This window comes from Tupaia chinensis, unplaced genomic scaffold (assembly GCF_000334495.1).
Source record: "Tupaia chinensis unplaced genomic scaffold, TupChi_1.0 Scaffold141247_1, whole genome shotgun sequence".
Lineage (NCBI taxonomy): Eukaryota > Metazoa > Chordata > Mammalia > Scandentia > Tupaiidae > Tupaia > Tupaia belangeri.
The window spans coordinates 338,675-349,162 of record NW_006201110.1 but is presented as its reverse complement, the minus strand read 5'-3'; the positions used below and the strand labels follow the sequence as shown (position 1 = coordinate 349,162).

The following is a 10,488-nucleotide window of genomic DNA, read 5'->3' as shown; positions in this document are numbered from 1 at the left end:
GCTTGCCAGGAGCCGCTGGCCCAGTTCCAGGAGCGGCTGGACGCACACAGAGGCCCTGTGAGCTGTGCCCTCGTGGCCCTGATGGCCCACGGAGGGCCACAGGGGCAGCTGTTGGGGGCCGACGGGCACCAGGTGCAGCCAGAGGCACTAGTGCAGGAGTTGAGCCGCTGCCGAGTGCTGCGGGGCCGCCCCAAGATCTTCCTGCTCCAGGCCTGCCGAGGGGGTGAGCGGGGCAAGGTCGGCCTCCTCCCGCCCCTCTGTCCTAGCCTTCTCGGCCACCTTGCTGGGCACCTTTCCAGGAAACCGGAGCATCTGCCTTCCCTGCACCCACCCAGCCTTTTCTGGAGCCGGGCAAGTCTACAGACCCGTCACTCAGTGATGGCCATGTTTGCAGCCTGGCAGGCCTGCACAGAGCTCAGGGCTGGGTTCTTGCCTTGACCCCACTGCTCACACCCCAGCAATCTGCCCACAAAAAAAATCTGTCCCTCCCCACCCCCCAGGGAACAGGGACGCCGGTGTGGGGCCCCCAGCTCTCCCCTGGTACTGGCGCTGGCTGCGGACACCTCCAGCCATCCCTTCCCATGCAGATGTCCTCCAGATCCATGCCAATGCCCAAGGTGGGTTCTGCTTCCTTCCAGAACCCCAGCTCGGCCGGGCTGGTGGTGGGAGCTGTGCAGAAAGCGTGTCCAGGGCTCCTGGCTGGGGGTGCTGCCACCTCCGTCCTCTCTGCCAAGGCAGTCTTCCTAAGCTGCCAGGGCTTCTGGGATGTGAGGGCGTCCTCCCCCGTGGGAGTCCGCAAGGTGACCTAGCTTTCCTGAGGTCACATTCTGGTACGTGGCAGGGCTGAGTTTTGAATTTCTGTCTTTTCTACCTCGAGCTGCCCTTGGACCAGAGGTGGGGAAACCCTGGGGATCCAGGACTGGTGGGGTCCCAGGATGCTGGTTGGTAAGTTGACTCCTCTTGCAGGCGGCTTCTGCAGGGACCCCACTCCAGGGACCTCTGACCAGGCAGACATCCTGATGGTCTATGCAGCCGCTGAGGGTGAGAACAGTCGCAGGAAGCCAGCCGCTGTCTCAGGGCCACTTCCTGGCTGAGAGCCGGGGGTAGGCAGGGCGTGGGCCTGGGCAGTCGCATGCGAACAGTGACAGCACGTCCTGCACGCCTCCTCTAGGCCTCAGTTCTGTGAGGTGGGTGGGAACTGTGTACCTTGGGCCCCGCCCAGCGCCTGCTCACAGTAGGTCCACAGTAACCGGTGTTCAATGTTGAGTCCACCCATTGGTGTGTAAATAGCAACAACAACTTGTAGCAGAGCCAAGAGCCCTTGCCCCGGCCTGCTCTCTGGCCTGGTGGTGGGATCTGGTCTGCCTGCTGCCCACCCGCCTCCCCCAGCATTAGGCCCCGGGACTGACAGCCAGCTGCGGGCCCTCTGACACCACCCTGCTCCAGTAGGCTGCGTGGCCTACCGGGACGAGAAGGGCTCCGACTTCATCCAGACGCTGGTGGAGGTCCTCAGCGCTGACCCTGGGGGAGACCTCCTGGAGCTGCTGACTGAGGTGTGTGGGGTTTGGGGGTGGGACTGGGCGAGAGGCTGGATTTGCCCTTTGCTCCAGCCTTCCTCCTGGCGATGGAGCGGTCACTTGCCTTCAATAGCACAGGATGTCCCAACACCGGACAGCGACGCTGGGCAGAGGGCAGTGACAGTATTGGCCAGATAGCAAAGTCGGGGAGAGGGCTACACAGGGGTGTCCGGGGGCAGAGGGGCCAGCAGGGCTGGTGGGAGGCAGGGGAGTGGAGAGGGTGCCCGCGGCCGCAGGAGGAGGTGACTGGCTTGTGTGAATAACTTCTGGGCCAGCAGGGAACTGAAGCCCAGAGGCTGGGGACAGCGGTGCAGCTGGGCTGGCTGCTGGGAGCTGGTGGGGCAGGGAGCTGGGCTGGCTGCTGGGAGCTGGTGGGGCATGAGCTTTCCCAGGGCGTGGGGGGCACATCTGCTTCAGCCTTCGGGACCCTGAGGGGTCCTTCTCTCAGGTCAACAGGCGGGTGTGTGCGCTGGACGTGCTGGGTCCCAGCGGCGACGAGCTCCAGAAGGCCTGCCTGGAGATCCGCAGCTCGCTCAGGTGCCGGCTCTGCCTGCAGGCTGGCAGCGCGGGGCCCCCCAACCCCGCTACCGTGACTGCAGCCACCCCAGGGCCCCCTGGTTTGCACACACGAGTGCTGGCACCTAGTGGCCTGGAATAAATAAATATCATTTGGCGATCGCTGTGCCCGTGACCGTGAGAGAATGTCAAGTACCTGGCACTTCATAGTGGCATTGCTGGGAGCCCCAATCCAGGCTGGGCGGGATGTCCTGGGAGCATCCCAGGTGCCAAGTCCCTCTCCCAGCCACAGCGGAGCCGGTACACAATGCCTCCCGCCCCAGCCCGCGCCGCGGCCCGAGACTCGCAGGGGACACGGCCTCTGCTTTCAAGCCGCTCAGCCGAGTGTGGGCCAGAGACTGGGGCGGACCGCCGCGGCTTCCCCGGTGAAGTGCTGGGGAAGTCCTTGACCTCGCGCGGGCGGCGGGGACGCGGGGAGAGGCCGGAGAGCGCTGTCGGGACGAGAGGGACCTGCGCGGTGCGTGTGTCTAGCCATCGCTCGAACTTCCAGCCTCAAAGCGGCGGCGTTGTCGCACTTGCCTTTTCTCCGGCCGATCTCGGAGCCCCGCTCTGATGCAGCCCGGAGCGGCTGGCGCCTCATCACTGTGGGCATGCACACTGGCTCACACTGCGCAGGCGCCTGCACAGGCTTTATGAGAAGAGCTGAGCAACTGACAGCCGCGGGGCCGCGTGGCCTAATGGATAAGGCGTCTGATTCCGGATCAGAAGATTGAGGGTTCGAGTCCCTTCGTGGTCGCTGCTGTGTTTGTTTTTCTAAATTGAAATAAAAATTTCCTTCTCTTGGGACTGTGACCTACACTGGCTTTTAGGGCACTCAGGCTGCTCCCAGCACCCTCCTAGGACTCCACCCTTTGCCTCCGTTCGCGCAGCTCAGACCAAGGGTGCGGGTTACCTGTGGGTCGACGTCGAGGCCGCGGCAGGGAACAACACCGGCGGGCAGTAGAACACGAGTCCAAGTCCCAGCCCGGAAGACACCGACAGTGGTTACACAAATTATGGCAGAATTTGCCAGGAACGACGTGACAGACGTGGGGATAGGGGTATTTTGGGTGGGGTGGCAGGGGAGCTGGCCCCAATGGGTCAAAGGACGTGCATTTCAAAAGGTTCGAATACTTTGATGATAATATTAGAAATAATGGTGCTAGTTACACATTATTATGAAAATAATGCCACTGAATTACGTGTTTGAAATGGCAAATTGGATGTGTGTGTTACATTTACATATACACGTACATATATATCCATTATTTTAAAATGCAAAACAAAATCTAATAGATTTCTTGTAATGAGAGTGTATCCTTACAGTGATTTGTGTAAATATATACTTAAATTTTTAAATAGAATATTTCTGGGGGGCCAGCAGGTGGTATGGTGGTGGTTAAGGTGCTGGAATACCACAGGGCTACCTACAGTTTCAGTCCTGGACCTAGTGACTTGCTTTCTCATTCTCATTCTGTTTCTCTCTGGTCAAGCTGAATAATAACAATAATTAATTAAATTAAACAAATAATTCTTTTTTAAAAAAATGTTTAAAATGGGGCTGGCAGGTGGCGTGGTGGTTAAAGGAGTTGTATTCCCACATGACCTACGGTGGTTGGAGTCCTGGACCTAGTGGCTTGTCCTCTCACTTTCCCTTTCTCTTGCTCTCTGGTCAGATTTAAAAAATAATACTAATAACAAATGGAAAAAAATAAATCTTTAGGAAATTTTTTTAATTAAAAAAATTAAAAGAAATAATATGTTCAAAATTGAGCTAAAATTTCACTCTGGGGAAAGAACATTGCTACCTGAGTTAAACACGCGTTCTCGCCAAGGAATCGTGGTTAAGTGGAATCATTAAGGCAAAGGGCTGTGAGCGGGATCCAACTGTTAGGGTAAGGGCTGCAGAGAATTGCGAGGTCTCTGCTGGTGGGACCCGGTGACCTAAGGTCTGCAGACTGTCACTTTCTTCTTTCAGTGGTGTTCCATACAAATCGTAAAGACGAGAAAAGACAGCATGTGTTTATGGGGAGGAACATAACACCTGCCGCGGGGACAGAACTCACAGTTCTTCAAGGAGACTACAGCCCACTGACTGAGCTAGCCAAGTGCACGTGGGACAGATTTCACAAGGTCACTAAGTAGATCTCAGGTCACCAGTTTCTGCTAAACCTGGAATCTGGTCTCAGCTAGACAAAGGGGTGGAGGGGACAGGGCTGACAGTTCCGCGGCTGCGCCCTCTCCCCTGCGCTCTATCACAAGTGCTCTCTTTGCTACTGCAGTAATTCTCTGCTAAAAGGACTGAGGGACTCACGAGGAATTTAAATCCGGGCCTCTCCCACCCCAAGGGAGATTCATACCCCTAGATCAAGTCATTTCTTTCCGCTCCTTAGACGTGTGCTAGCTCCTGGGGGCAAAGACTCTCAGGAGCCCACAAGGTCTGAGCGAGGGCACCTACACAGGAACTTGTGGGGAGCAACGGGAGACAGGTCAGAGGGGACAAAGAGCTTGCAGGGAACTACTGGGGTGTCAGAGACAGCCTTAAGATCGGCAGAGCATACTTTGTATTAGCCCTGGTGGCCTAGTGGATAAGGCATTGGCCTCCTAAGCTGGGGATTATGGGTTCAAGTCCCAACTGGGGTACAGGTGCTGAGTTTTAGGTAGGTGGGCCAGTACTGGACTTCCAGACAGAACTTTCCTTTAATAGCAGGTGTTTCCAAGCGTTATTTTAGCCTTGATTAAAAAAGACAGTTTGGGGGACCAGCAGGTGGTGTGGTGGTTACGGTGCTGGACACTCCCTCATGGCTGACCAGGGTTCAAGTCCTGAATCTGGTGGCTTGCTTTACTCACTTCCTCTCTGTCTCACTCTCATCCTCTTTCTCTCTCTGGTCAAATTAAAAAATAAATGAATGAACAAGCAAAATAAAATAAATAATTAAAAAAAGAGGACAGTTTGGACCTTTTACACTACCCTAACAACCACCCCCTACTTAATGACCGTGCTTATGGTGTGCGTTCAGTGTATTATTGTCACCTATATTTCTAAAGGTTCTTTTATAAGCATGCATAATTATGATATTTACAGGTTAAATCACAAGACAACTGTTTTGCTTTAAAATCATGGGCTGCTTGGAAGTCTAGTTTGAGTTGATAATGGTGTAAACGGGGACACGAGGGCATGTTATACTATTTTCTCTGTTTTGTTCAGAATGGTTTATAACAAAGAAAAAAAAAAAAAAAAAAGGAGCCAACAGGTGGCGTGGGGTTAAGGCACACCAGGTGCATGCGCGTGCGCAAAATCCTGAGAACACGGGGGGAGGGATTGTGGAGCGGCCATTCCCCCGGGAGACGCTTTCACTTTCTCCCTCTCTGGTGAGAGAGTACACAGGTGTCACAGCAAAAACCCTGAAAAATTAAAGAAAGGAAAACAAAACAAAAATGCGCAGTACATGACTTCATCCTTGATGTAGAGATTTCCCAAACCACAAGACGGGGTTCGGATTGAACCCGGCAGCCTCCACACCAGACACCCCAGGGGCTGCCAGCCTTCCATGTGCGCACGGGGAACATCGGTCTCCTTTGCCTTTTGAAGCCACAAGTGGGACCCTCCTGTCCCTCCAGGTCCAGCCTTGCTTCCCCTTTTCTCCAAATATCCCGGTGGTCTCCCCACAGGCCAGGCCTCCGTCTGATCTCCCACCATCACATGCCCAGGGCCGCAGAGAAGGGTGGCCCACACAGAAGCCGGCCACTGCTGGTGCTTTCCTGGCCGCCCTTCTCGAGGGGAAGGTGTCACCCCAAGTCCTGCCTCACAGTCTTTGGACCCCTCTCTCCACGTTAAGCCAGAGCCATCCTGGCATCAGCCTCATCAAACACAGGCCACCCTGAATGCATTCCCAGTCCCCCAGCTGAGGCACCTGGGAGGACACGTGGGCTCCTTGGGAAGTGTGCGGATTAACAAGCTCACCAGAGCCACAGTGCTCCACCGCTGCCTCCTGCTGTCACCCTGGAGCCGGTCCGCGCCCCTGGTGCCGCCTGGCCTAAATTGGCTAAATCTGCCAGTTCTCTTTTCTCTCCTTGCAGGTGCATGAGCCCCCATTATGCCAAGTGCTGGTCCCAAAATAAAATAAATAATTAAAAAAATAAAAACCAGAAAATGGGGTGCTGTTGAGAGCATCCTCAGTGTCTCCCTGGGAGAACCTCCTGGGCTGTGTCTCTAGTGTGTGCTGTGGCTGCTTCTGCGGGTGCTGGGGAAGCTTTCAAAGGAATTCACCTGCTATTTTGGAGTGGAGTGTTACCAGGTGGGTTTTATTTTTTTTTTAAGAGGGGGTTGGCAGCAGGGACGAAAAGCAAACAGGAAGTGTAAGTCCCTTCCCTTCCTCCAGCTCTCAACTGGCCACTGGGGCCTCCTACTCAGGAGCCTGCAGCTCAGCTGGCCAAGCTCAGGGTGGCAAGTGGAGCCCAGGTCCCCCACTTCCCTACAGATCCCTCCTGGGTCTCCCTGAGTAAACTGGCTAAAGAGAACTGCCCGTGTCCAGCTCATTTCCAGGGTGCTAGTCCTGAAACAATTAGAAGCACATTTGAAGGGTGAGGGCAACCTGAGCCCCAGGGTGCGGCAGTAGGGCAGCTGCTGAAACTGGCCAGAGTCAAAGCGGGAGGGCTTAGAGGACGGACGTGTGGAATGGAGGGCAGCCAACCAGACTCCTGCCCCGCCTTTGGTGTTTGAGAGAAAGCAATGACGTCTGTGGCATTGTGGGGACTTGGTGAGTGTTTTTCAGTTTTTTAAAGATTTTTTGCCATAGCACACGTGCGCTCATGGGAGAGACTGAAATGGAGAGAGGGAAAGTAAGAAATCACCTCCCAGAACCAGAGGGGATGGCCACACTGCAATCCCTTCTCGTCCATTCTCTGGGGATGTTGGGCACACACGCACACGTACCTGGAGTAATTTCCAAGTCACCAAGTCAGTGACTTGAACTGCGGTCAACCACATGGGAGCGCAGCACCTTAACCACTATGCCATCTGCTGGTCCCGGTGACTGTCTTTAATGCACTGAAAAGGAAAAATGATAGCCGTGATGGACTCGGGGGAAGGCCTTAAGAGAAAACTCAGGGGAGGGACTCTGCTCCCAGACACCGCATGGCTCTCGCAGCATCCCCAGCCAGCCTGGCCACGCCTGCAGGCCACCGACTTCCGAGTGCTGCAGCCACATGGGCCAACGCCTCACAGCCTGTCCGTGTCTCCGTCTCCACCTGCTGGTTCTTTTTCTCTGGAGCACCCTAATACTGTCCCTCTCAATGGACGCAGGTGCTGCTGCCCAGGCACCAAGGGGGGCCAGCTGGGGTCTCCCCCAACTACCAGCACCAGCTATGAAGGCTTCCTCTGCTGGCCTGGAACCAGACCCAACAGAAGCTGCAGGGACTCCTGGAGGAGTGGAGCCCTGGAGACCCAGATACCTCAACCACACCACGTGGGTCATGGAGACTTCCTGCTCTCCCGCAGATCCCCAGAAGGGATCCCAGCCCATTACATTCTTGCAAGAGCGGGAACCCCTAGCCTCTAAACCCCTATTCAGAGTAGCCCACGATTTTCAATGTTCTTTCTACTTCAGAAAGGGGAGAGAGGTTGGGACACAGTGCTGGGGAAGGGGGGAGGCAAGAGCACCGGGATGGGGGGAACATCCCTGGGTACAAACTGGGGTCCCAGGTAGGTCCCTGCTCGGGGCCAGAGTGCAAGAAGAGCCACCTTTAGCCAGAAGTCTGCCGGAAGCCCTGCTCCAGCTGGGATGGGTCAAAGCTCGTACACAGGAAGGCGACAAGGGGGGAACAAAAATCAGACTGAGACCCCAATGCCCTTCAGCATGTTCTCAGCCGACTACAGCCAGAGCCAGCTCAGGACTGCAGCGTCTGTGGCTATCAAACATACGTATTTATTGAGGGATGTTTTACAGAAGCAGGGGGAGTGAGGTGGAAGCAAAAGATTTTACTGTAAAAAAAAGGGAATTCAGGGAACCAGCAGTTAGTGTAATGGCTATGTCGCTGGACTCCCACGTAGTCAACTGCAGTTCGAGTCCCGGACCCGGTGGTTTAAAACTCACGCCGGGCGCGTGTGCGTGCGTGCCCAAGATCCCGAGAGGAGAATGGAGGAGAAGGGATTGCGGCGTGACCATCCCCCTGGGGTGTGATTTCTCGCTTTCTATCTCTCTGTCTCCCTCTGTCTGGCGAGCACATGCGCCCTATAGCAAAAACCTCTCAAAAACAAAACAAAACAAACAAAAAAACACGATGTCTGTTCTGTTCGACCAGTTATAAACAGCCACAATCCTTCGGGCGAGAGAGTCCATGTGTCTTCTTAGATCTTGATTACCGGTAGAGTCTTTTGGGGGAGAGTGTTTTCAGCAAGCTTGATAACTTCAGTCCCAGGCCCACTCGATAACTTTAGTCTCAGGCCAGAGGCCTAAATAGGAATCTTACTGGGTTAAGTAAAAACAGTTAATATATACTAAAGTGGAACATCTATATTATCTTTGGGGTAACCCACAGTTAGGAGGGTGAGTCTAATGTCTGCATGGGAAAGGAACGTGGTCTTGTGAGCAGCTTGGCTGCTCTGAGAGGAGCCTCAGTATTCTTTGTTATTTTCCAGGCAGGTGGAGTGAGTCTCAATTCCCGCTCGCAGCCGCTTTAGGAGTCCACATTCTTTTTAGCATTATTGTAAACGTTACAGTAAGGCTGGGGGCATTATTTTGCCCTTCTGGGGTACTGGGGTACTGTACCGGCAATAGAGCCCATGGCAGAGAAATACAGCTAACAGTTTGAAAGCCTGAGCTCACAGCTGTGGTCCTCGCCTGCCGCTCTTCTCACCCGAGCCTTGCTTAGACATGAGAGGCAGCTCTTTGAGCCTGTGTTGGCTGCATGGCCTCGTCAGGAGTCCACTTCCAGTCATCGCTGTCGCTCTCATCTGCCAGGAGGCTGACACTGAACCCTGACGTTGGTGGATTGGAGCCTTCAGATCGCACCAGCGCTTGGCCACTGCCGGCCGCGGGAACTTCAAGAAAGTCCCAAGAGGGGAACTCTCCTCTGGACAAGTGTCCCGCAGACAGGGTCCTGAGTTCTCCGGTACTTTCATATACTGCTATGCATACGTGAGATTTGTGTAAATTTCAATTATACACATATAATTGTATATTTCAGTTACGTATGTATCGTAAATTTCAATTATGCGCACACACAAGCTTGCACACACACCAGCAGGTGGCACAGTGGTTAAGGTGCTGGATTCCCAGATGCTTTACCAAGGTTCAAGTTCAAGTCCCAGACCCAGTGGCTTGTAAATGAGAACCATACTGGATGTGTGTCCATGTCCAAAATCCAGAGAAGAGAAAGATGGAGAAGAGATTGTGGTGTGGCCATTCCAAAGAGAGTGAATATAGTCTATAACAAAAAGCCAACCGTAAGCTATGTGTAACACACCTGGACGTGAGGGAGGACCAGGCAGAGACAGATTTTTGAGGCTGGTCTTTCGGGCCTTACATTGGTCTTGTTCCATTAATTCACTGAGTTAGCCTGATAAAACTCACGCCCAACGTGGGGCTCGAACCCACGACCCTGAGATTAAGAGTCTCATGCTCTACCGACTGAGCTAGCCGGGCAACCGCTGCGGATAGTTCCGTAAAGCCAGTTGGAATTTTCCAGGACCTCGGTGTGTTAAAATCAGTGGGGACGGGTCCTGGATCCTGAACAGGCAGCACCTGTGCACCGGAGCCGGGTGCGTGTGCGGATTCTGTACAGTGCGGACGCCGCCGGGCCGCTCTCTGCCGTCTGCCCCGCGACTCCGGGGAGCGGGAGAGCCGTGGGACAAGGGCTGCGGATGGAGCTCGCTAGAAATGGCCGGTGAGGAACTCGGCGCGATCCCCTCTTAGGGCGGGAGAGGTACCGGGGCCAGTCCTGAGTGGGCGCGGGGACAAGCCAGGAGACCTTCCCCTTTCCTAGGAGGTCCACGAACCTGTGCGGGGGCCCCAGACCTGCAAGGGTCTTCTGGGCCGGGGCCCCGCATCTCTCGGGATGTCAGAGGCCGGCTGGGAGGCGGCAGAGTCCCATTCTCCCAGGGTCCTGGACTTGGGTCCACATGGGTGACATTTCTGGGCTGGGGTGCACCGAGAGCCCCGCGCCCACCCACCTCGGGGGCAGCGCCTGGGGACTGGCCCTCCTGGGGACTGGCCCTCCTGGGGACTGGTTGTGTTCCGGCTGCTGCGACCGCTAGGCGGCGCTCGAGGCCGGCGCTCGGAGGCTGGGCGGCTGGGGAGGTGCCGGGTCGCCTGCGACCTTGGGGGCCTGACCCGCGGCGGGTGGAGGGGGGGCG

The 10,488-nt window shown here is 55.4% G+C and overlaps 1 protein-coding gene and 2 non-coding genes across 5 annotated transcripts in view; 2 read left to right on the top strand and 1 right to left on the bottom strand.

Annotated features, from left to right (window-relative positions):
- LOC102472505 (putative caspase-16) overlaps window positions 1-2,250 on the top strand; it is a 5,726-nt gene extending 3,476 nt beyond the window's left edge. Inside the window, exons 1-5 of one of the 3 annotated variants that reach the window (XM_006162986.3) lie at window positions 7-223; window positions 501-617; window positions 967-1,041; window positions 1,450-1,553; window positions 2,026-2,250. In XM_006162986.3, coding sequence (XP_006163048.1) covers window positions 82-223; window positions 501-617; window positions 967-1,041; window positions 1,450-1,553; window positions 2,026-2,235 — 648 coding nt within the window. In that variant the 5' untranslated portion in view covers window positions 7-81 and the 3' untranslated portion in view covers window positions 2,236-2,250. Of the gene's footprint in view, window positions 1-6; window positions 224-500; window positions 618-966; window positions 1,042-1,446; window positions 1,554-2,025 lie in introns of those variants that run through there. The other 2 variants (XM_014581917.2, XM_014581918.2) reach the window with 2 other exon arrangements.
- Window positions 2,251-2,816: 566 nt separating this feature from the next.
- On the top strand, window positions 2,817-2,889 carry TRNAR-CCG (transfer RNA arginine (anticodon CCG)). The gene has a single exon. It is a non-coding gene; the product is annotated as a tRNA-Arg (tRNA).
- Window positions 2,890-9,705: 6,816 nt separating this feature from the next.
- Window positions 9,706-9,778, bottom strand: TRNAK-CUU (transfer RNA lysine (anticodon CUU)). Its single transcript has one exon. It is a non-coding gene; the product is annotated as a tRNA-Lys (tRNA).
- Between the last annotated feature and the right edge of the window lie 710 nt (window positions 9,779-10,488).